The sequence below is a fragment of the Polyodon spathula genome, chromosome 1 (genome assembly GCF_017654505.1).
Source record: "Polyodon spathula isolate WHYD16114869_AA chromosome 1, ASM1765450v1, whole genome shotgun sequence".
NCBI classification, from domain to species: Eukaryota; Metazoa; Chordata; class Actinopteri; order Acipenseriformes; family Polyodontidae; genus Polyodon; species Polyodon spathula.
In genome coordinates this window covers 27,491,960-27,517,664 of record NC_054534.1, presented here as the reverse complement: position 1 = coordinate 27,517,664, position 25,705 = coordinate 27,491,960, and the positions used below count along the sequence as shown (strand labels likewise).

Sequence of the window (25,705 nt, the reverse complement as noted above, 5' to 3'; positions counted from 1 at the left end):
GCTTACTAGCATTATCCCCGAGACTTTATCCATGTAACCTATTCACTAGACAGGAGTAATGTCACTGCCGGAGTGAGGCTAAGGTTTGATTTGTTAAATAAGAAACTAAAGTGAGAACAATTAACACTGAAAAATGAATGCTTACTTTATTTTAGTTTGTACATTCACTTCTGTAGATCAACAGATCTTTTCATGAAACCTAAGCTTAACTATTTCAGTTAGGTCATATGTGGTTGAAACCACTGCTAAGCAACGCAAACTAAAGACAAGCTACAAAAGGCAAACCCGGCATTTGAAGACTCAAACAACTTTAACATATCAACCATGACATGATCTAAATAACTGCTTGGAAGTCAAGTACATATACAAACACTTACTGCTCAATACAACACAAGTGGATCATAGTATAAAAGCAATAAGTTAATTGTGTACCAACCACCCCCTAAAACATTGGCATCCCAAACTCAACTTTGCAAAGAGAAAAAAATAAATAAATAAAATATAAATGCCCAGCATACACACTTGTTTAGTTATTTTTACTAATTTAAAAATGGAAATACCCTTAAACTAGGTTTGATCCCAAAAAAAGTAAAATATGTTGTTCAGGCTAGTGTGTTGACATATGCAATGGTAATGCACACACACACACACACACACACACGTGATGCTCCAGTTTAACATGCATACCAGTTTATGAAATTTTACATAAAGTTGAAAATTAAATCCAAAACACAGAACTTGCACATCTACAAAACAAAAACAGCGACATGTGTCAGCTTTCATTACAACAGAACAAAGTGCAACAGCACTTCTTTAAAACACAACACTCTTTATATATATTAACAAGAGAAACAAAACCCTTCATTTCAACACACGTCTCAAATAAGTGTCATGCTCCAATAACAGCTGTGTTCTTGTAAAGGAATCACTCCCAAGCGTCTTCGTCCACAGCGATTGCTGGCTGGCTTGACTCACGAATTCCAAAGCTTTTATTCCCACCAGGACCCTGTAAAGACAAGTCACCTGGTTTGTAATATATTTTGGCCACAGCAGAACTCAGAAGTACAAGCTGCAAGTTATATAAAAAAAAAAAAAAAAAAAAAAAAAAAAAACTAGTTCATTTCAGCAGGTGTCAGGAAGGGATTCAACCTTCCCATACTGTCTTCCACCATCCGATTGGCTGTGCACTTAACGTACCATGGCAAACAAGTACAGCTAAATACAAGAGAGCATTCCCTCTTGAGTCAAACCAAACAAACAGGGGGTGGGGGGACAAAAAAAAAAAAAAAAAACACGCACACACACAAAGAATGTTTGTCTACATATAAACACAAAAAACGAACTTGTCACCTGCAACTCTAATAGGATGGGAATTTTGCCATCGAGTAGACAAATAAAAATATTTACGGTACAAATTGTTTCACTTTTAACCACTTCAGCTCAAACCATAAAAATAATTTTAAAAAAAGTACATATCAAAATGTGTGTTTTATTTTACTGGCACACTGGGTTAACATGATCATCTTTCTAATAGCAATTTTAGGGGTAAAATTGGATCTTAATCTGGTACCTGGCATGCACCTTCATTTTTACATCTGGAGTTGAAGGGGTTAATGACACTAGATTAGTGTATTCTTGCAGAACTTAACATATCTAAAATCCCCCCCCCCCCCCCCCCCCCCCCCCCGTGTACCCTATGGTCCAACTTTGCATTCAACACTACCTTAAAGCACTTTGATATGGCCACAGCTTAACTTTGTTTTAAAATGTGTAGTGTGAAATGGTTACGAAAACCAGCCTTGCAGGTCTCAACTTAACTCCAATAACAGACTACAACCAAGTACCAAATGTAAAGGTCAATGCCAAGCTCCTAACATATTTTGCATGCAGTTTTAACATATTCATTCAAATATGAAGTTACTGAGGCAACACAGCTAGGCTATGACATTACCGACACAAGAGGAGTTAGTAATGCCAATTGACTATATAAGTTTATGTAAACACACATACTTTACGGGAGTCCACTGATGCAAACACATTTCCTCTTGGATTGAAGCCAGCAGTCCCGTAAGCACTGAATGCTACTTCCTCCAGCCAAGCAGGAACTTCCTGTTTAGCCTTAAAAAAAAAAAAAGTTTATAGAGAGAGACACACACAGCATTTGGTATAATAAAAAGTACTAAACTTTTAGAAGTGCTGTGCATTTCACTGAAGGGCCATTTGATTTATTCCATTTTTTTCGCTCCAAAAATAACTCACACAAAAACAGGAAATTCATGTTAAGTAAATTAGTACTGCAAGTAAATTTACCGTAAGTGACTACTAAGTTAGCCTGGGACCATACAGAAAATGTGTAGTATCAGGACAATAGTCTACCCACTGTTTGCTTTCATGACAGTTAACTAAAAAAATGTTAATTACGTGAAATAATGAAGTAAAAGCTCATGAAGATAAACTCACATCAGAAAGAACCTTCACCAGGGAGCGAGCTATGGGAGAGTCAGACTCCGGGTCGAAGAAGGATATTGCTTTGCCAGTGTTTCCACAGCGCCCTGTGCGACCAATACGGTGGACATACTCGTCAATGGAAGACGGGAGGTCAAAGTTTACAACATGCTGCACATGCTCAATATCCAGCCCCCTAGCAGCCACAGAGGTTGCAACCAGAACAGGACACTTCCCAGTGCGGAAATCTCCAAGTGCTTGCTCCCTTTCCCTCTGTTCTCGATCCCTTCAAAATTAAACAATTACATATGTCAAAACATTACCTTTAAAAAAAAATAAATATATGGAGCAGTTTGTAAATAAATGTATTTGATACAACAAGGATAAAACAATGCAGCAGTGAAACAAGGTTTGCTGATAACCACTATGTTTCTTGAACTCTCTTAGGAAAACACCTGTGTGCCCACTGGAAAGCCAGTATCTCAGAAATGTGCCGTCTGCTTACATGAACATAACTACAACATTTTTCAATATATATGATTTTCTGAAAAAGTAATTCTGATATGAAGTCATGTAAAACACTGGTTTTCAGAAAACATATTGGAAAATATAGAAAGTGTGATATTTTCCGACCTAGAATAGTCCAATAGTATTCCGAAACAAGCATTTGTCATGTAAACACGCTTCAGAAAACTTATTCCGACAGTGTACTGCACATGTGCAAGCTGACATCATTCCCCACACACAAAGTAATTCTATCCATATTTCTAGCAGAAAAAACAAGAAACGGCAGCAATGATGACCACAGACAAGACTTGGTATCTAAAATGGGAGTTGGAGAACAAGTTTTGTTACATTCCTATTCCAGTGTCCATTGATCAAAATGACAGTAGTACTTTTTGTAAATATTACAGCTCAACAACTATTTTTGTAATCAAAAAATTAAGTCATAGAACAATGTCTTGTGAGAGTGGAAATAAAAAGCAGGCTATAGTGGCACATAATGGGAAGTGCTAATGATTTTGGATTATACAATATGTAATCCAAATGATGCTCTTCTATTTTGCATTGTATTTGTCAAAAACAAAAAAAAAAAACAACACATTAAATTATAGAATGGATTGTCAGATTTCAGTCACCGATCAGTTTACACAGATCTATTTGTTTAGTTACAGAAAGTTCCATGATTCTTCTAAATAAAATAGTATTTGATCAAAAGAAAACATCACTATAGTTCACACAGAAATTGCTTATACAATTTAACTGAACCCGTTTACCAGTTTTTAGTCTACTATTCCGTATTTTTCAAATACTATTTTTTTTTTTTTAGGAAATTAACATTGGATTAAAATGCTGTTTTATTTTGGCTCAGACATTGTAATAAGCAGCTTGCAGTGTATCCTAGGATACAGCATGTACGTTTAGACAGAGGAGCCAATAATGTTCAACATCACAATCGGTTCTTTGTTTTTTCAAAAACACATTATCGCCTGATTCTGTTGGCCAATCAAAGTCTGATTAATGTAGCAATTGCTGGATGTAGTAACTAGCTTGATCAAAAACTAAATTGAAATACTTACACAAATATATTCTGAGTGGATGAGGGGTGGGGGGGGGGGGGGGGGGGGGGGGGGGGGGGGGTAAATAAGTTTAGTAATATTAAAAAAAAAATAATAATTCATGGTATATAAAAAGCCAAATAGCACTATTAGCAGAAGTGGCCAGATGAGACAGAATGCATTGTAAATACTGCTGCATTAAGGTACATGTTCACACACTGACAAAACATACTGAAAGTAACAGTAAATCAAGAAACTGAACTGAGAGACAAGCAATCCATTTATGCTGCTTTTACACACGTTTTAGTAAGAGCGCAGAATGACACGCAGAGTTTGTCAGAGCTCTGTGCTTTGCTGGACAGCCACTGTTTACTGCAGCGGGGTATGTATTGGTGACTGTGCAACAAGTACTCTCCTTTAGCTAAACACTGCCAAACGCCAATCTTAAATCATAAATACATTTGACAAAAATAATGATTCTTTAGTTGGCATACTTATGGAACGAATCGAACGCAATGTCCAGTGTGACAATGGCTTAGACCGCCCAGTTCTGTCAATTTTCTTTTTGATTTCAAGGCAAATAAACCTGACTTGTTTTGTGCTGATGTCTCATTCATACCTTCTGCAGAAACTAGCCGTCAGCACAGCGACTGTCCAAAGTTTGCCAAGTACCAGGTAACTTGGGAAAATGTGGCCTTGATTTACAGATTCTGCTTCATAATATATCCCAGGGACACTGAACTTGAAATCAGAAACTAGAACTGCTAAGCATCATATTCCACATGCAAAACAGCGTACTGTGTATAATGAGATTCTCTCCTCTTCCCCCCTCTGATTTTTACGCATTTTACCCCTATTTTAATATATGCAAAATAAACTCAAATTCCACTGAAAAATTTAAGACAAAAAACACAAAATGCAGAACACCAAGTATAACTTACCCGTGAATACTTGTGGTTGGGATTTTTTCTTGACAGAGGAAAGTTGCAATGAAGTCTGCTTTTCTTTTAGTTTCAACAAAAACCATGATGCGTTCAGTGCCTGAAAGAGAACAGTCGTTTTAAACAAATGATACCCCTTTTATTATTCCAAGAAAGGTTTTCAAACCTTGTTTACCAATCCTTTATTTTAATTAATCACTTAACATTTGAATGCACCCTCCAATACCCTCAAGAATGTGTGATTGAAAAAACCCATACATAGTTTCTTCAAAGTACCACACTGCTCACTGAAGTGGATTGTGACACCCGAGTAGCAAAAATAAAGTTAGGGAAGAAAATAAAACTGGATGGGAGACAGGGTCACTAAAATCAGCTCACCTGTGGTCTGAAGCATTTCAACCAGCTTGTCTCTCTTTGAATATTGAGAGACTTGCAGCACATTTTGCTCCACATCACTACAAGCACCTCCTACTTGACCAACCGCAAGGAATATGTAGCCAGGCTTTAAAAAGTCTGCAGCTAACCTTTAAAATTCAAAGACAGATACAGATAAGATTTCACACAAATAAAATAAAGTTGGGTAGTTAAATTGCAAAACATCCCACAGATGAATTTAACCAAATTATGCCTTGATGTTTAGTCAAACAACGCATTCCCAATACAAGCGGTTAACAACTGTTCCTTCTCTAATGACTGAAACATGTGTGATTTGGGATTGTCACATTATAACTGAAATGGGTGTGAATCAGCCCAGAAAAAAGGTTGCACAGTAAACTGAAGGTGAACAAAAATCTGCACCTAAAAGTAGTTGAAATAATTTTCCACATACTTCTGAATATCCTCTGGGTAAGTGGCACTAAACAAAAGTGTCTGCCGTTCTTCCTTTGGAGGCATGCCAGGAGATGCTACCAGCTTGCGCATTTCTGGCTCAAATCCCATATCCAACATCCGATCTGCTTCATCCAGTACTAGGTACCTTAGTTTGCTTAGTCCGACCTGGGTAAAAAGCAGAAGGGAGCACATGTAGCAATGCCACTGAATACGACTGTGGTATATATTCTGGCTTCAAGGATTTAAGAACAAAGCATTAAGGAAGCATAACATATGGAGGGGGGTGGGCAGACAGCCAGGGGTCTTTTCCTGGGTAGGTTATGGTATAACATTTGGATTTTGTGGACATTTTGCAGACCCGATTAAACATTAAATAAATCTAAGTAGATAATATTTCTGCGCACTATAAAAAGCTTAAAAAGTGGTAGTTGCTTCCTTACTAAAATGGTGTGTTGTCATTTGTTGAAGGCAAGCATACACCATCCTCCAGCAGCTGCTGCCGTTTTGTAAAGACTTTCCCATGCATTCAGACTGCACGTTCTGCAACCACTGAATTGGTTGGAAGTGTAAGGCAACACTTTGCCAACTTACAGGATGTGGAAATTATTAAAAGTCCCAAAACTCTGTTACCCAAGGGCATCTGCCACTCTTCAATAAAGGCCATATATGGTGGTCTCCCAGTACACATTATAAACCAACTGCAGCTAGTTCAGAATGCTGCTGCCAGGATCCTTACCAGATGTAAAAAACATGACCACATCACCCCCACCCCTGTCTTGCCCAGCTGCACTTGTTACCTGTAAAGTTCAGGATTATGTTCAAAACTCTCCTGCTCACTTATAATGCCCTTCATCACACAGGTCCCTGAATACCTCCTCAACCTGCTGACCCACTATGTCTTTGCCCGCAAGCTGAGGTCCTCTGACTCAGACTTGCACAACACTCTTTTAGCTTCATGGCTCCTCCTCTTTGGAACTCTCTCCCAGCTCTGGTGTGTGATGCTCCCACCACTGCTTGCTTTAAATCAACTCTCACGACCCACCTGTTCTCTCTTGCTTTCCATGCTCTAAGCCTGATATCTGCTATTCGCTGCTGCTATTTCACGTATGTTACTATCAGGTATGATGCGTTTTCCACTGTATTTACTGTACTATTTCATGTATTAAGCTACTATGATGTATTATGCACTTTCCACTGTAGTGTACTACATGTATTTTCCACTGTATTTAATGTATTGTTTTTTTTTTTTGTATATCATGTATTATGCATTTCTCTGTATTTGAAGTATAACTGATTCTTGTTTTTACTGCATCTTGTAAAACGCTTTGTGATGGTGGTCCACTATGAAAGGCGCTCTATAAAAGATTGATTGATGCAACATGTTTGTTGTCAAGTTTGTCCCATCCAAGAATGTATTTTATCAGTACAGAGTCAAAAAAAGAAAAAAAAAAAGTTGCCTATTTCGGGTATAAAATTCTAACTACATTTAAAAAGTAAGCAGCAGGTTATCTGAAGTGAAGTGAGGTGGCTGTGCTAGATCGTCCCTACAGTACTGATTTAACTTGTTAACACCGACTTTATCCCACCTCTTACTGCACAGTACAGGTCACAGAAGAGCCAGTACAGACAGGCCGATTAAAACATTATGTCAACAGTAAATCAGAAAGTTAACTGATTTGGAGTATTTTTTTAATGTTATTTGACTTTGTGCAATGCACAGGCCAGCAAATGAATACAATTTTAAAAAGCCGATCTAGAGAATTAAAATACGTAGTTTGCTTCGCTTGCGTTGTGCAATAGTTAATTTAATCTCTTCAAATCCAAATGCAAAAATGAATGTGCACTCCAGGTACCAGATTTTGAAATTGGCAAATACCAACCGCAATATTCCAATTGTTTTTGCACTTCATTATTTAGTATAGCCATAGGTATTGACACACAAAAAACAAATAAATAAACCTAACCAAACAAATGCTGGTGCTGGGTCCTTACCTTCCCTCTACCAATGATATCCATGAGTCTTCCTGGAGTTCCACATAATAAGTTGCATCCTTTCAAAACTTCCCGTATTGTGTACCCAGTGCTTATCCCGCCATACACTACAACCGGCCTCACACAGGTTCTGAAAAACACCAGTATGGAGGAAGACAACATCCTTTATTACTGCTATGTTAAATCTTATGTATCCCTTTGTTTCATGTTAACTGGAATGTTCATTGCTAAATTGATTAACTTACAATTGTATGAACTTCATTGGTACTGGAGAATTACTGGTGTAGTGGAGGGTTAATGTAAATGCAGAGCCTTAATGCTTTACTAGGAGGTTTACACCCAATAAAAAATATTCTATTGTTTAAAAATCTCCATGGAGTATAAAGCCATTTAAATCTTTTGTTTAAATGCTTACTTGGTCCCAATAAATTTACAAGCATGTACCATATGAACATTTACGCGATCTGGACAGTGCCCCACAGCAGCAGTTGGAACCACCCTGGACATGGATGTTTTCATAAACATTAGTGAAAGCAAAAGAGAAAGCAGTGTCAACACAAAATTAGTTATTTTAAAACACCAGATGGTGATCACTGTGCTGCAAAGATTGGATCAAAGCCATTAAATATAAAATAAAACCACACACTTTTCCCACAAACACTTCCAGGGAAACTTGAGCACACCCTAAAAAAACACCTAAAAAAGTCTTATCTGCCTTCCAGAAGGGCTGTGTGAAGCGTGCCAATCTGCATTTCTTACTGAATTGCATAAATTAAATACATTTTCTATACATACCCATACGCGTATTTCCTAGCCTCCAAATAGATCTGGTTTATTAGCTCTCTTGTTGGAGCTACGATTATTGCTTCAGGCTCCTGTAGTTCACTGAACTTACTAGCAGCAACTCCATCCTTCATCAATTGTTGCAAGATGGGCAACAGAAATGCTGCCTGTATTTAAAATATAGAAAGGGCTGGTCAGCATTAGGACCCTTACTTCACTGGTTTTATTATTTAAACAAAAGCCAATGCACACCCCTTAACAAGGAGAAAAAACAACACACTATATACTGCAGCTAAAATGCATACAAATGCAGATTAAAAGAATTACACAGGCATACCTCAAGATACTCATTTCCAGCACACACAACAGTATTCGGGCAGGTATGCAGGGTTGACAATTGGGTCATCATTTAGTTGGATGACTGCATATCAGCCAACACCACCCTGTTTGTTATAAATCCCCAAATCCTTTATTGAAATGGAGTTTTTTTTAATATACTTAAATGCAAAGATGTAGGAATATCACAAGCCTTCCCCTTCATTTGCACTTACAGTTTTTCCAGATCCTGTCTGCGCACATGCCATTAAGTCACAGCCTCCTAAAACTATCGGAATGCCATGCTTCTGAACTGGAGTGGGCTTGACATATCCCGATTTACTGATATTCCTGCTTAAAGTGTCACATAGGCCAGCCTCTTCAAAAGACTAAAGCAAAAAAAGGAGAAAAATAAAACGAATACTTTGCAAGCATCACCTCAAAAGTAGTATTTCTCTAGATCCTGGTACCCATCTTAGATCTAAAAAACAATGACTAACCATTATTGCCAGTGGAGCGTTTCCAGATACATCCACTAGGATATCATCATATTTGTTAAAGTTGATTCCGGTCTCGTAATGAGCAAAAATCATATCTTCCTCTTCCGGAGGTGGAGGGGGTACATAATTCACCTTGGGACCTTCGGAAAGAGAGTTGACAAAGTGGAGGGCAAAGGTACTGAGAAGGTGCAATACTTCATAAACACCAAATGTGTGCTTGTTTACACAGCAAAGAGAATTAAACAATTCGGAAGGGTTTATCTTCTTATATACTATACAACATTAGTACTTTATTTAAGGCTGTGTCATGCTTAAATGGTGGGGAGTATATTACTACAAGCATGTGGACTGTGAACATTTGTCAAACTAATTTTAAAAAGCACAGCAGATATCTTATACAAGCATTTAATCCATTCAAAGTGAATACTTGAAAATAAAGCTGAATTTCAAGTTATGCATTTTATTTGAAAATTAAATCATTTAAGTTAGCATTACTTTATACAAAGATGCCAACTGTGAAAGCAGAAAATAGCAGCACACGTCGAGCGAAGCAGTTATTTATTTATTTTTAAATTGGGGAGTAAAAAGCCAGTGGCTGTTAGCCCCTAGAAATGAAAAATGGTTTTAGGCTAGGCAAGCCAATGACCTCGTTTTTGCTGTTCAATTGATAATTTTGGTAATTGTAAGACACACTTAAAAATTAAACCCCCAATAGAAATACTTCACTGATTTTTTTTTTTTTTTTGGGGGGGGGGGGTTGATTTATTTATTCTGGATTTAAATATTATGAAGTGTTTTAAGATCTCGCAAACCTGGACAAATATTCAACCTCAAAACTTTATAAAAATAGCAACACCAAGAAAGATTTTACTAATTTGTACTACTCTGCAACTATCAAAACACAAAATTTAGAAGAGAGTTAAACCTCAAAACCCATTTGCGAACAGCAACGGAAGTGTCCGATTTTGAGTATTGCTGACGTCCCTTGTACCTATGTGAACAAGTCGTGAAGCCCATCGTGTTTCACAGAGAAGTGTGTCTGGCAGTACTTCACAGTGAGATTCAGACACTACTTTTGATGGACCATTCTGTTTTAAATTCTTCTCAATCTTTTAGATGGAGGAGTGATGTGATTTCTATTTTAATAATGGATAAGCAACGAAGTAAATGTGTTGTTGATAATGATAGCAAGGCAACATTTGCGCAGCAGTTCCTAAAGGACCCCTAAAACCGGTTACTAAGCAACCTGGCCCAGAGCTTTTAGTATGCCAGTTAAATGCCACAATAAAAATCGAAGTGTCCATGAAATACAGTTAACAATTCATCATAAAAAACACACACAGTATTAAAATAGCATTTCATAAATATTCAGGGAGTATCCATCATTTATTTATTTAATAAAAATTGTATTATACCCCTTCGACATAGCAAGGTTCTGTTTATAACAAACCTCTGCAATAGCACGACGAGTCTGGCAGCTTCAACATTACCTAATTTTATAAGAAGGACATGATCACTACAGTTCAAAGATCATGTAAAACAAATCACTGAAGGTGTCTCACATGTTATATATGTTTTTAAAACATTTATCAATATCAAGAAACAAGTGGATAAAAGCAAATAGTTTCACAATTTAAACCAATTATAGATGGACTCAACTTTATTAATATTTATTTTGGAGTGTATTTTCAGTAGTGTCAATAAACATTTATTATGGTGTTGCAATTTTACTAGGTTTGCTTATACTAGTTAGCATTTTGTAGTATTTAACAGTTCAGTTTATAAAACATTGCTTTTATAATTGAATACTCTGTACATGTTTACGGTTTATGTACAGCAATTGATATGCAGACAATGCAAACACCATAGAATTTCTTTAAGATGGCAAGACAATTGGTTGAATCATTGTTGGCAGAAATACTGGCACCTGATTCTGGTGTATTAGAATCTTCTGACAGTGATTCAGTTTATGTACAGTGCCTATAGGAAGTATTCACCACCCTTGGACGTTTTCAGTTTGTTGTGTTACAACCTGAAATCTTGATTTATTTAAAATGTGATTTTTTTTCCCTTTAATTTACACAACCTACTCAACACCTTCAACGTGTGAAAAAATGGGGGGTGGGGTGTGAAAAAACAAATCAATTAAAAATAAAAACCAGAGAAGAGTATTCATTAAATAAGTATTCACCCCCTTTGCTTTGAAACTCGGGTTTCAGATTAAATACACCTGTCTCTGTAAGGTCCCACAGTTGGGTAGTGCATTCAAAGCAAAGATACTACCATGAAGACCAAGGAGCTTTCAAAACAACTCTGGGTTGTGGAAAGCTACAGATCAAGGGAGGGGGATAAAGATTTCAAAAGGCATTGAATATCCTTCGGAGCACAGTCAAGTCGATCATTAAGAAGTGGAAGGTATACGGCACCACCCAGAATCTGCTTAGAGCAGGCCATCCTCCAAAACTGAGTTCCAGGTAAGAAGGGCATTGGTCATAGAAGCCACCAAGAGGCCAATGACGACTCTAAAAAGACCTATAGTGAGTGTTCCATAGCTGAGATGAGAGAAACTGTCCATGTGTCAACAATAGCTCAGGTACTCCACAAATCTGGTCTGTATGGAAGAGTGGAAAGGAAGAAGCCATTTCTGAAAAAAAGCCCATGTAAAATCCCACTTGGAATTTGCAAAAAGGCATGTGGGAGACTCTGAAAAGATGTGGCAAAAGATTCTGTTCAAAAACTGAACTATCTGGCCTAAATGCAAAGCGTTATGTCTGGCGCAAACACAGCACATCACCCAGGTAACACCATCATTACTGTGAAGCATGTAAACCCAAAAGACACTCAGCTGTAATTGCTGCCAAAGGTGGCAATACCAAGTATTCATTCAGGGGGGTGAATACTTATCTAACCAAGACATTTCAGTTTTTTTTTTCTCCATTAACTTGTTTCACAATAAAAATTCTCTTGCCTCTTCAAAGGGTTGAGTAGTTGCAGGGATTAACAGAGTTAATATGTACATTATATAACTGTAATATGTGTTCACAGTATTTATTTAAATAAAAGTACAGTTCTAAACCATGTGTTTGTTTTATAACAAAACTCAGAGTTGTTGGTTCCTTCAGGTACAGAATAAAATATTTCTACCTTTCTCTCTTTGAAAACCACAAATCAATCTACTGAATATTTGAAAAACACACTTTTTTGAAATACCAATTTTTTTTAAAAACACAAAATGCAGACAAAAGACCGGACTAAAAAAACCAGAATACTATTAAGCACCTTAATAAACAAATATATACTTGTTCAAAGCTTACTCAAATATAGTATATGAAATAATTCCATTCAAAACTATTGTTAAACACCTCAATCCATTACAGACAATACATACCTGCATTTTCACCACCTTCATCCTCTCTATCAGACCTAAATGGTGCTGGTAAAAAATAAAGGTTTTCAGAAGTTTGCATTCAAATTCACCAAAAACCGATTCAGGATTTCAAATTAAACTGCTTCAAATTTTACAACCCCCTCCTCAAATTTAGGATATTTCTAACTTGCAGTAAATACATTTGTGAGAACTTCCAAGTAAATACAGCATTCCAACAACCAGACACTTTGTATGGTACAGAAGATTAAAAAAGCAAACAAAAAAAAAAACACAACACTAGAAACAAGGTAGCCCCCTCTAGTGGAATAAATGGAACATCACACCTTAGGCGAGCAATGCAAATAGTGCAACAAGATTACCAGGGGGAAAAAAAAAAAAAAAAAAAACACCTTTACAACAGTCATTTAATCAAACACATTAGCAATGGGTTCTCAAAAGGAAAAATGGAGCCAGGCTATAAATGCATAGGAAATATATGAAGCATGGCTACCTTTGTTGGGATACTCAGATTTCAGTGGTGTTTTTTTTTATTATTATTTTATTCTTAGTGTAGCTAGAGATTAACATGGCTGCGGTCTATTAGGATTATGTTTTATTTTCCCAACGTTTTATCTGCATTAGCCGAGATGGACCCTCTCTACCTTTTTCTGAAGAAAGTACTTCTTCATCCCTTCCTTTATAACCACCTAAAAAGCAAAAACAGTTGCCATTATATTCCAAGGAGCACTGCTGTGTTAATCAGTATACAAAACCTCCAATGAAGATGAGCAGTAGGTACTAAAAACTTACCAATTCTCCTATTAAAAATGCAAATTGAGTTACCTCGAGATCCTCCCCGGCCAAATCTTCCTCGTCCTCCTCCTTCACCATCGTCATCACCTGCAACCAGAGTACAGAAAAGATAAACCCTCTCTCAAAGAACAGGGTTTTCAAAAGAATCCACCACCTAATAATGTATTTGCACCAACCGGTATTATTGTTCAGTAAATCTGTCGTATAATCGTACCGTAACAAGATCAAACACATGATAGTATTAAATGATATGTACTAAAATTAAACATCTTCCCTTGCTGTGATATCATAAAAATATGTACCCAGGTGCTTGTCAGAGATATTGGTGGTTCATGTATAGAAGAAAGGCATGATAGGATATCAGCTGAGCCCTTTTTTTTTTAGCTGATATACAAGTGCTTCAGTGCAGAGGAGGTGCTGTATTAACACCAGCAAAACAGAGTAACCTTTAATTTCATCTAACAGTTGTGATGGTGACCAAGCATGTGACAGTACTGTTGCAGGGCATGAAGTTAAGGTCATGAAGGGCAAGGCAATATTGCCTTCGGTGGGGCACTAAGTTTTACCACAATTTTTTTTATTTGGAGAAGCACTGCGGCAAAAGGGGTTGGGCAGCATTGTAATTGCCGTCTGTTATTTCACGTCCCGCTGAGCTGATAATCAAATAAGAAATCTCTTCAGCCAAAGCAGCAAGTACAATAATTTAAGACATTATCATAATAAAAAACAGTAATAGAGTTTTGTACTAAAACATGGACAGCTGTTGCAGGGAAAACAGTTTAATTTCTCCAACTGACCAAAAAGATGGAGAGAGAACAGAAATACTTGGGGACTAATTAGGAAGTGCACTGCTGAGGGGGAAAAAAAAAAAAAAAAAAAACTGCCATTCACTAAAATTTAGCTCTCAGGATTGTGCTAACAAAAATGACAATGTGCTTTTTGTGGTATTTATGGCAGAATACATTGCAATTTAAACTTTTTTAGAGTTGTCTTTGTTACATGCGGTCTGATCAGGACTTGACTAAAACTGAGCAAAGTAGCTGCAGCATGCGGTTTCCCATATTACAACTGTAAACAGTTAAAGGTGCATTCACAAATATTACACACATTTGCAGGCAGTCTTGTATTGCAGGGGCCTTGATGCTCCAAAAGTCCACTTTTCTTGTTGATCTGGCTTTGCAGTGAGCAGTGCTGAAATAAAGCTCCTTCAGTGTACTAATGGGGTACTCCGTCAGACACTACAAGCAGACCGCTACTTGTCTAGCACATGCTCAAACCATCCAAAATTGCACTAGAATGCACCATTTTAATTCCATTTTGAAAATGTCCCTACGTGCCACAAGGAGACCAGTGCCCTGCCCTCTACTACCTTGCAAGTAGCCATATACCTCTAATTAAAAATCCTGACCATAACGCAGAGGTTCAGTTAGTAACACGTCCAGGAATCAAAACAAACCTGAACGACTTCTAAATCCTCCTCTTCTGCCTCCAAACCCACAGGAGCTGCCAAAACTATTGTCTCCATTATCTTTAAAAAAAAAGAAAAACCACAGTACATAGGAATGTATGCATACATACCCCTGCTACAGCTCACTTAGAACACTTACCAAGTATCCCTATAGAGATGTAGTGATGATCATCCAGTCTTCAAATATACAGTTATATTTATACAGTATAACCACGTACAATTAGTAGTTAAAATGGAACCCCCCCCCCCAAAAAAAAAATATCCATTCAGGCTTGTGCCTCTGCCATTTGACACTTAACCAACACTAATAACTGAAACTTATTTTGAATGTATTTAAAATTCATTCCATTGTCACTCACCCTGCCGGAATCCTCCTCTCCCTCTTCCAAACCCACGGGCTCCTTCTCTGCCTCGTCCACCGCCTGATTCAAACGAAGAACCCCTGAACCCTACAGCCAACAAACAGATGAAACACTTATACCCCATAAACGCACAACTGCAATAACTGTACTAGACAGGGTGCACCTGCTTCGTTAGGGTCAACTACCGAGGCGCACCGTCTACCCAGAAACTGGAGCAAAAAGCTACACCTCACCGACGGCATTGATCAATGGAGTGAGACGACACAGTGTGCTGCTACACAGAAATGGGTTATAAACATAATGGAAATGTGAAAGTTCAGGCTCATGAATAAGATTTAGAGAATGCTCTTGGAGGGGGAGTCAGCATTTGACTTCCAGCCGGCAGTAAACATACCTCCACCACGGTTTCCAAAACTGCCTCCCCCATTTTCACAGTCAGTGCCTGCATGGAAAAAGCATTGAGAAATGCCAATGTTAATTTAGTCAAGAGATCAGGTCCATTCTGTCTAGTTATAGTTCAGTAACAGCTCAGATTATATACGCTGCTTAAGTTATACATTCATTATGCTGCATTTAACAAACCAAGGAGTAACCGAAGAGAACTTTCACTCCTTAACACACACACCTGATCGACAGGGGCTGGGTCCTTGCACATTGTAGGTCATATTTAATTCATGTATATCAGCAATCCCTCTCTTCCATATTATACTTAAACATTTGTACCGACTCAAATCCAACTTGATTACAGGTAAGCTTGACTACATTTAACCCATCCAAGACTTTATTAAACTCATTTCAGACTAGAAACACATTTTCTATTGGGTTGGAACATTAAACTGCTGAGCCGAGACACTTGAAACAACGTTGTATGCCAAGATCTTAACTCAATCTCTCTGTGCTTCAGCATTACACCACAAGAAAGGATTTACCAAAGAGTATACCCAAGGATGCACTGAAGTTATCTGGAGACCTCTGCTGTTACCCAGTGACATTTTACAAAACATCCACGATCACCTATTGGACTACTTTCAAATTCTCTACTCTGCCACCACGTGGGGGAAAAAAAAAAAATTTCAAGTAATACCTAAAACATCCAGCAGCATTTCCATCCTTGCAGATAAAACCACTCTCCACGTACTCTTAACTTGTAACATGCAATAGTGACACCATCATAAAACGACATTAAAACCATGTGGGGCAACTTCTGGCAGTCTAATAACTAGTGTATTATTTTGGATGTGCAAATACAGAAACATTTAACTAAATGTCAATCTTATTTTTGGATATAGACCGAATCACGTAAATACACATGCCATAAATCCAGGAGAGGCAAGGTTCAGAAAAATATGGGCAGGGTTAAGAGTCCTTGCATCTCAACATATTAAGAATGCATGGTATATGGTCTGCATTTCTGGAAGTTGCTCAATATAGAACCAGACGCATTTGCAAAATCAGTCTTTATACTTCTTACCTCCTTGATTCCCAAAGCCACCCCTTCTTCCAAAGCCACGGCTTTTGTCATGGTCATTGTTCCAGGAACTGTTTTCATTACCTGCAAAAAGTAACACAGGTATTTGTTTGTGTCTATGTCTATATAAAAAAAACACACACACTTGTAGTCAGGTTTCCACACCCCAATGGAAATTTCTCAAATTACAGGAAATCTTTTGTAGCAAGTTTTGCTTTTGTTGAGGGGGAGGGGAACCTTTAAAATATATGTCTACAATTATTTTTGTGCAATTTTCTTGCAAAACTCCAAAAAAGCAAATTCTAAAGTATTCTTACCCAGATAAGGAAATTGAAATAACTACTTGAGACACCTTTAGCAATAACCTCTTTTAAACAATTAGGATATTGGTCAATACGCTTTCGGCATGATTCTTTAGTGATTTTTGACCATTCAACGCAAAATTGTTCCAGTTCATTCAAATTCCGAGAACTTTTCTTGTGCACAGCCTTCAACTGATAGGATTCTCAATCTGATTTAGATCGGGACTTTGACTGGGCCATTCCAGAACCTTGATTTTATTCTTCTTTAACCATTCTGAATTAGATTTTTGATGTGTGCTCTGGACCGTTGTCATATTGGAACATGGAGCTGCGCTTTAAACCAAGTTTTGTAGTGGAGGGTTTCAGACAATTGGCCGATATCTTTTGGTATGCATGGAATCCATTTTACCATGTACTGGAGCTAAATTTCCTGCGTTATAGAACAAAAAACAGCCCCATAGAAGGATATTACAACCTCCATGCTTGAAGTTGGAATGGTGTTCTTTTCTTTGTACAACTCACCCGGCCTTTTACAAATGTAACGACTATCACCTAGACCAAACTGCTCAATTTTTGTTTCACCACTTCACAAAGCCTTTGACCAGCACATAGCCATCATTCAAATGCAGTTTTGCAAACTAAGCGATTACAATGAAATTATGTTTTCCAAAGAGTGGCTTTTTCCTTGGTCTGTGACCAGGGAAACCTTCACCATGCAATACTTGACCTGTGGTTGAAATGGAAACTCCAGTTCCACTTGCAGCCAGTTCACTTTGAATATCTTTAGCAGTCAATCTCTGATTTATATTAACCTTCTTCACAATTCTGCTTCTTGTTGGTGAAAGAACCTTCTTCCAGACTGAGGGAGTGTTGTGACAGTACCATGTGTCTTGTACTTCTTGATAATAGAAACAGTTGAAATTGGGATACTCAAACGCATGGAAATCTTTTTGTATCCTCCAGCTTTATGACAATAAATAACACTGGGTAACAAATTTATTTATTTTTATTTTTTTTGTTCCTGGGTATTAAGTGTTATTTCCTAATTGCTTATGCCTCAAAAGTATAGAAAATGGCTATTCCCCACAAAACTTTGCTTGTGACCAGGACAGTGATATTCAAAATATCACTATTTCCAATGGGAAAACGGGCAAATGTGTGTCTTTTCGTTCACATAGTCAGAAAAAAACAAGAATCCAAATTAACATGTATTTATACTAAAGTAATACAAAAATAACTACAAAAGCTTTAGAAGGGAGTAGTTTTTAGAGATTTACAATTATACTGTATTTTCAAATAGGAAATAACACTTACTACCCAGGAACAAAAATTATGTTACCTACTGTGATTTTCTAGCTCTTTACTCCCCCCCCCCCATTTGACTTATTGGTAACAGGAATAATCCTATGCCTAACCCTTTTATACGTTCTAAGAATGTTTACCTACAATCCAGCATTTTCTAGACTTTTCTAGAATTAGGTTCTGCATTGTCATATTGAAATTTCTAGCACCTTGCAGACAATACTTTCATAGCATCAAAGGGTATGAATAGTTTTGAATTGGCATTTTGAGTTTTTCAAAAAAAGTTTCTGAAATAAATTGTAGACATCGACTTCTTGTAACATTTTCCTCATCCACAAAAGCCAAACTTGCTACAAGAGATTTTTCCTAAAATTGAGAAATTTCCATTGGGGTATGTAAACTTTTGACTACAACTATATAGATAAATTTTATATATATATATATATATATATATATATATATATATATATATAATATATATATATATATTATATATATATATATATATATATAGGGGATGTCGTGTATCAAAATTTGACGTCAGAAAATATTCCACGGTTATCGTCGTCCGCGGTGTCTTTTTTGTAATCCATTTTTAAATGGCTATTTTAAAGAAACACAAGTAATTTAAGAAAAATAACTTTAAACTTTTAAAACCAATACAACGCACTGGCATAACAGTTCTATCAGGCATTACCTAACTTGAAGTAGTGTTCACTCCAGCTCCACCGGCTCAACAAAATAATGCTTCTTTATTTGAAATTACTGTGGAGAAACACCAAAATATTAACATGTTCTGGGCTCAGTCTGGAATGATAGGGAGTAAGGACGTGACCACTGCAACTGAATACCCTCTTCATCTTTATCAGTTTGGATGGCATCCTATTAGTTAAGACAGGGGTTTTCAACTAGGGGTAGGCGTAAGCAGAGTATATTGTTATTTATAATGACTTCTCAATAGAAAGCAAAAGATTCCTAAATACTACCTTTGAATTCTTTGCATCCAAGTTTTAAGAACGAAGCCTACTGTTTGGTTTTCTGTTTCAGCAATTTGTCAGTCCCAGACTTGTGTAAAATTATATTAAATAAAACGGGAGAAAAAAGAAATGTGTTAACCAGATTATTCTGCCTTTTATTGCAACTGTGGTACCATTTATCGAGCGAACATTGTAAATAGTACTTTAGGAAGGCACTGATTAAAAGTTAGTGCCTTGTTCTTGCTGATATTTGTGTTTCATTTACTGACAATCACATTTGCTAGTGATCATTGTTTAGTAGGGTGGTTTATATTAAATATGACATCACTTATTTAATAGCCTATGCGGATAATCTCATGCATGGCAGTTTTCAGAACCTGAGATGTCAGAGATCATTAGTTAGTTCTAATGAACACAGTGGCTCACTGATGGATAAACTGAATATAAAAACGCATCCATATTACCTTAAACCGTGTGAACTCGGTAATCACGGCATAGAAAAATAGTTGTGGTTTCAAAACCATGGCAGTTTATACCACGGTTTATCGTAAAACCGGTATACCGTGACATCCCCAATATATACTACACACACATACAAATAGACATATAGTTCAACACTATGTATAGCAAGGGTGAGGGTAGATGAGGTGATTTGAACTTCATTGAAAAGATAAAATAGTAACCATAAGCCACCACTAAGAAAGACCACACACAAGATTAGGCACATGCAGTCAATATTCTGTAGAACAACATCTGGGACAACAAAGCCTGTTTATAAAAACAGAAGTATACCCTTTATGACCTTGAATTCAAGTAGAACTGCCAAACATGGTACACATTATGGCATGCATCTTAGCCCAGCCCCCGTGCACATCCAAAACACATGTGACAAAATGTTTCACATCTCACAGAACCCAAATACAGCATGGTTATACAGTCACTTGCCATCTCTGTGCTGCTGTGCAACTGAAGTACACCAGCCGTCATTACAAGACTGCATCCAATGAAATGTGGCTCCCTGTGGTTTAAAAGGCTGTCCATAGGATGAAAACCCTCCTAGAGAACGGTGGCCATATAAAGCATTAATGCAACACTAACTTAGTGCACCCTTGACACATTGTGGTTAACCTAGAATATAGCTGCACCCACCAAGTCCAAGCAAAATGAAAAAAAGTATTTAAAAATCTCTCCTTTGATCAAGACATTGCTTACATTTAATATATTTGTACCATTACTTCATAACATGCCTCTTGCAAAAGTTAAGTTAGATGAACAGTTCCCATGACATGCACAAATAGAACACCAAGAATTTGTACGAGCTTCATCCCAATTTGATAATGAGTTCTTCAGATGCTGTGTTATAGGACAGCGGATGTGTGGGTATATGGCCAATATTGGCACAAACAGAATTGAACAGATTGAGGCGGAATAGCTAAGGTCTGTTTACAGGGCTTTACGTGCTGCTATAACCCATTCAGACACAGTCCTATAAATCTATTATATATTAATATGCAAGATAAAAGCTCAGCTATATTTGTTTTATATTCATTACCAAACTGCATTTAGTCAACTGACAATTTCATTGAAAAGAATATTGATGGAGAATATCAACAAGTTACTAAATGGATTTTGCAGAGGAACTTTTTTTTTTGTTTAAGTAGATGTGTTGATATGGAGAATACAGCACAGTAAAGACTGAAAGATTGTCACAAATAGGGTTTCTCCGTGAGGTGTCAAAATACAGGAGGTGAAAAGTATGCACCAATTGGCTGAAAGAGCCTGAGTAGTCTATATTTAAGCTGAACAAAACAAAATAAAAAAGCACAAAGCACCCTTCGTTGCAAGGGCATCTCTGATGGAATAGTTTGTCAACATCCAGCCCGACTAGCAAAGCTGCAGGTTTTTATACATGTGACCACCTCCAAATTAACAATCAATGAAACCAATCCAGAGATGGTCACATTCCGTACGAGTTGTTGTTTGCATGGAAGACAGTCAATGAAGTAAAGATGTTGAGGTGTTTTTAAATTAAACACTAAATACATTTAAAATCATACAACATACCCCATTTAAATAACCTTAAATACATTTTAAATCATAATGCATTTACTCGTGCCAAACAAACACCAAACTTTATCAGCAGGGCTTTGCCTGCCGCCCGCCCTCCCCTCCCCTCCCCTCTCTAATTATGGCAGGGCTTTTCTTCAGTACTGCCACAGTAACACACAGGAAACGCCATGAAACGAGCCTCCACTAGAAGAGGCAGAGTGGCAGTTTGTGCGCACGTTTACAAACGTGCAACCATGAAAGCCAAAGTACAATCCAAAAGAAATGTGGGAAAAATGTAAGTTGACACAGGTTAGGAACATGATTTAAATCTACAACAGGGAGGGTTCTCCACCGCCCGCCCAGCTTAAGATGCACAGATTCACCGATTATAAAGGAGCCAAATGCACTACTTGGCATTTCAGATGTGCTTGCATGCTTGTGCAATTTGCTGAACACGTGCATAATCTCTCTCTCTCTATCTATCTATCTATATATATATATATATATATATATATATATATATATATAAAACACACCATAGGTCGCAAAGGTATTGGCAGATTAGCAAAAAATTGTGACGTGTAACTTAACCTTAGAGTCTCCTTTGTGGTCAAGTGTGTACTTGCTGGGATTTTATTTTTCATTTTATTGATTTATTTAAACAAAGTCAAGTTTTCTGTTTAGGACTCCACTAACTAACAGGGCATGTGAGCTGCAAACTTTCCCTGGCAAAAAGCGGAATGATTTTTTTTCTTTCCATTTTGGTGTTGCTTACCTAGTTTGCCATTTACCACACTTACTCCCTCCCCCCCAATTTAAACGCTCCATATTAAAAATGTTTACTAGAATTGAACAGAAGTGATATTAGTTACTTATTGGATGTGCACAATCCAAACTTGTGAAACTATTAAAAACATGAAGATTGACAGATATATAATGACAGAAATGCTTATAAGATTACAGTACAACATTTTATTTTAAACCGTGTAAATCATGTGTTTATATATTAATGTATTCATTTCAGTGAGTGTAGTGAAGGGAAAATGTTGCCCTTCCAAAAAAAAAAAAAAAAAAAAAAAAACCAGGGTATGAAACCAGGATCAACCTGTTGCAGCAGTGTTCCAGTTAGCCAGCATGGGACAAGATGCTAGGCAAGGAAAAATAGCTGTCAAATGTTGTACAGTTAAAAAAAAAAAAAGTATATTATAGAAATAAAAAAAAATTGTCTTTTTAAAATTTCATGGAGCCTACTGTAAATATTTTGTGCGTTTTGGTAGACCAGTAGAAAATGCTGAGAATCTTAACATGTTATACAAAAGTCCTCTAAAAACATGGAGTTCAGCAAACACAAAAGTGAAACGTTACAGAAAAACAAATTCCACAAAACAGCAGCATGTTTCGTATCTGTGAGGCAACAAAAACACCTGCACATCAGGAGAGGAATTCAGCTTAGAGTGAAAGAGTGGGAGAAAGTACGTTATACATTTGTTGAGCTGAGATGGGATCACAGGGAACATTTGTTTATCTTGAATTTAGTGAACCAGTTAATCACTAATTGATTGATTGTGTTCACTTAAATAAAACTCAAATCCTACAAGTTACTCAACTTTGTGTTTTTTGTGCGATGGGAAGGGGGCAAATAGATTAAGGACAAGTAGTTTTTTCAAACATTTTTCTCAAATTGCACACCCCTGCAAGACACTATTATGAAATTGTGATGTGGATAGACATTTAAATACAGCCCCAGATTCAGACAATCCTATCCACCCTCCCCCCCGCCCGCCCATATTTTTCCTACCTGTAGTAAACATGTTGTTTTTGAAATCATCTTTGTTGCCAAAGGTGTCCTGTAAGGTAAAAGCAAGCAGTTACGTATTTGACTGAAGAGCAAGAAGGCCAATAACCTGATAGAATGCAAATGCCTGGAAGTCCAGAGGTGCTGTATTAACACCAGCAGTATACAATAACCCCAGTTACATGCAGCGTTGTGAAGGTGACCAAAGGTGTCGAGTACCGTTGACTAAAAAATGTAGCATACAATAAAAACGCTGCTTTCAAGAGATTTAGACCAAGAACGAAAAAACTAAAATGACACTTAAGGTTTGTGTATTGGAGATGTGCCATTAACAAAATGAAAGAACTGTAATAAAGGGCTGAAACTCAGCAAAAAGGGCAATAACAAAAACAAATAAAAAGGAAGTGAAAAGGTCACCATATCAAGCTGAAAAAGGTTTTATTTGTGAGCTACAATAAACCAATGTTGTCTTTCGCCACTCGAAATCACAGGGTGCCTACTTGAAGTTTTGAGTTGACACAAACAGATTTTTTATCGTTTGTTGCATCCATCCTTGATAGATTCAGTTACATTACCTTCAGGAGTCCAAGGATGGTTTAATTGATCTAGTTACATGACCACCTGATAATATCTCTTCAGTTTTGTACTAATGCAGGGATCAGCTTCTGCTGCTGGGAAAATCAAGTTTATTTCTCAAACTGACCAGTTTAAGGGGACAGAATACATACAAATACTCGCGAGTGTAATTAGGAAACATTTAGACAATAAAATGAGATGTACTGCAGTTTATTTGATTACAGTAGAAAAACTGCCACTCACTAAACTTAGCTTTCAGATTGTGATAATGGGAAAGAATGGTTTAGAAATACTATTCTATACGATAATGTTTTCTGTGACGTATTTAATGTCGCAATAACCAAACCTCGCTGAAACATACACTTTTTTTTACTGAAACAAATGGTTACATGTACAGTAAAAAAAAAACATAATTGCTGGCTGCACCTGCTCTCAAACCAGGACTCCACTAACTAACAGGGCATGTAAGCTGTAGCAAGCTATTTCCCATATTACAACTGCACAATTAAAAGTCACCAATTCCCTACACAACACTTCCAAAATCTCAAAACGTAAAATGCAGAGTTCATTGCAGTCATCGGCTGCATAAATTATTTATTCAACAGAATGAGGCAGCATAAGTACTAACATAAGTTGTTATTTTAGTATCACTTTAGTGTCTTACGTTGTTAGCAGCCAACTTGCTCTTAAGGTGGCACCCAGCAACTAGATTTGGCAACCAATTATTTTTGGTCTAAGAACCATTGCCTCCAAAGGCAAAAAGTTAGACTGGACCCGTCTAGGCTGCTGGTTGACATAAAAAAAAAAAAAAAAAACCCAGAGCATTTCTGAATAAATAAATAGGGAAAAAAAAAAAAAAAAAAAAAAAACCCACTTCAGTAACTTTCTGTAGCCAGTAATTAGCTTTATATATGAATCCTAAGCAAAATTACACAACACTTTGTTCTTGACTTACCAATAAGTTTAGTGGTCTTGGTGCCTTCTACAAACATACTGAACTAAAGACAATTTTGGCCTTGCTCTTGTTGCCAATTTAGAGCCCTGTATTGGTATTTGGAACCTCACTAGACATTTGTAGGAGCTACAGGTGCCACCTGGCCCCATAATTCCAGAACACCTTGGGACAGGGTTTTTAGAATTGCCCTTAAACTGAAAAGAAATAAACACATGAACAGAGCACTAAACACTTGCTTAATTTATTCTGCTTCTTAATTATCCAAATCAATGTGATAATACAAATCTTACAAAATAAAAAGTATCTTGAATAAACGTGTGTAGGTTTATTCAAAATACTTTGTTTTGTAAAATTAGTATTTTAGTTCTCAATATTTAAAAGTTGCTATTTATAACCTGTTAATTAGTAATATAGCCTAATTTACACTAACTCTCCCAATTAAATAATAACACTGATCAGGTGTTCACGCTCTCTGGTGTCAGGAATAGTGAACAGCCGGTCATTATTAATGATATGAGCAGGAAAAGACGATATACTATTAGACACTATAAAGAAACTTAAAATATATATTTTTAAAGATATTAATAACTACATATAGTACTTATTTAATTTGTTAAATGCTATTCTTGTATTGTCATGCTGCCTCGAGATAATTAATCAGCAGTGCTGATTTTCAATATAAAGGTAACTTCAAAATTCTGTTCCCTCTGGCAATGTTCTGGAATTATGGAGCCAGGTGGCAACCCCAGTAGGAGCCAATGTGTACAGATCTACTGTAGCTTACTGCCTTACCATTATATTTTTGTTTGGGAAAAACAATGGAGCACTCGATGTTCCAGCTTCATTTTCCCAGTCTTCATCTGCCATTTTTTCTTAATTCTAGGTTTTCTTTGAGGCTTTGGAGG

The 25,705-nt window shown here is 36.9% G+C and overlaps 1 protein-coding gene across 1 annotated transcript; it reads right to left on the bottom strand.

The window, feature by feature from the left end:
* Window positions 1-120: 120 nt before the first annotated feature.
* Window positions 121-25,705, bottom strand: LOC121316719 (probable ATP-dependent RNA helicase DDX4). Its single transcript, XM_041251828.1, has 19 exons — window positions 25,593-25,705; window positions 23,273-23,321; window positions 16,848-16,928; window positions 15,771-15,818; window positions 15,374-15,463; window positions 15,003-15,074; window positions 13,577-13,633; window positions 13,396-13,440; window positions 12,755-12,799; window positions 9,367-9,506; window positions 9,103-9,255; window positions 8,564-8,718; window positions 7,769-7,898; window positions 5,775-5,941; window positions 5,324-5,469; window positions 4,946-5,045; window positions 2,461-2,731; window positions 2,011-2,118; window positions 121-1,006 (listed from the first exon to the last, which is right to left on the bottom strand). Exons 1-19 carry the CDS (start codon window positions 25,665-25,667, stop codon window positions 926-928), a joined length of 2,013 nt encoding a protein of 670 aa, XP_041107762.1. The 5' UTR covers window positions 25,668-25,705; the 3' UTR covers window positions 121-925.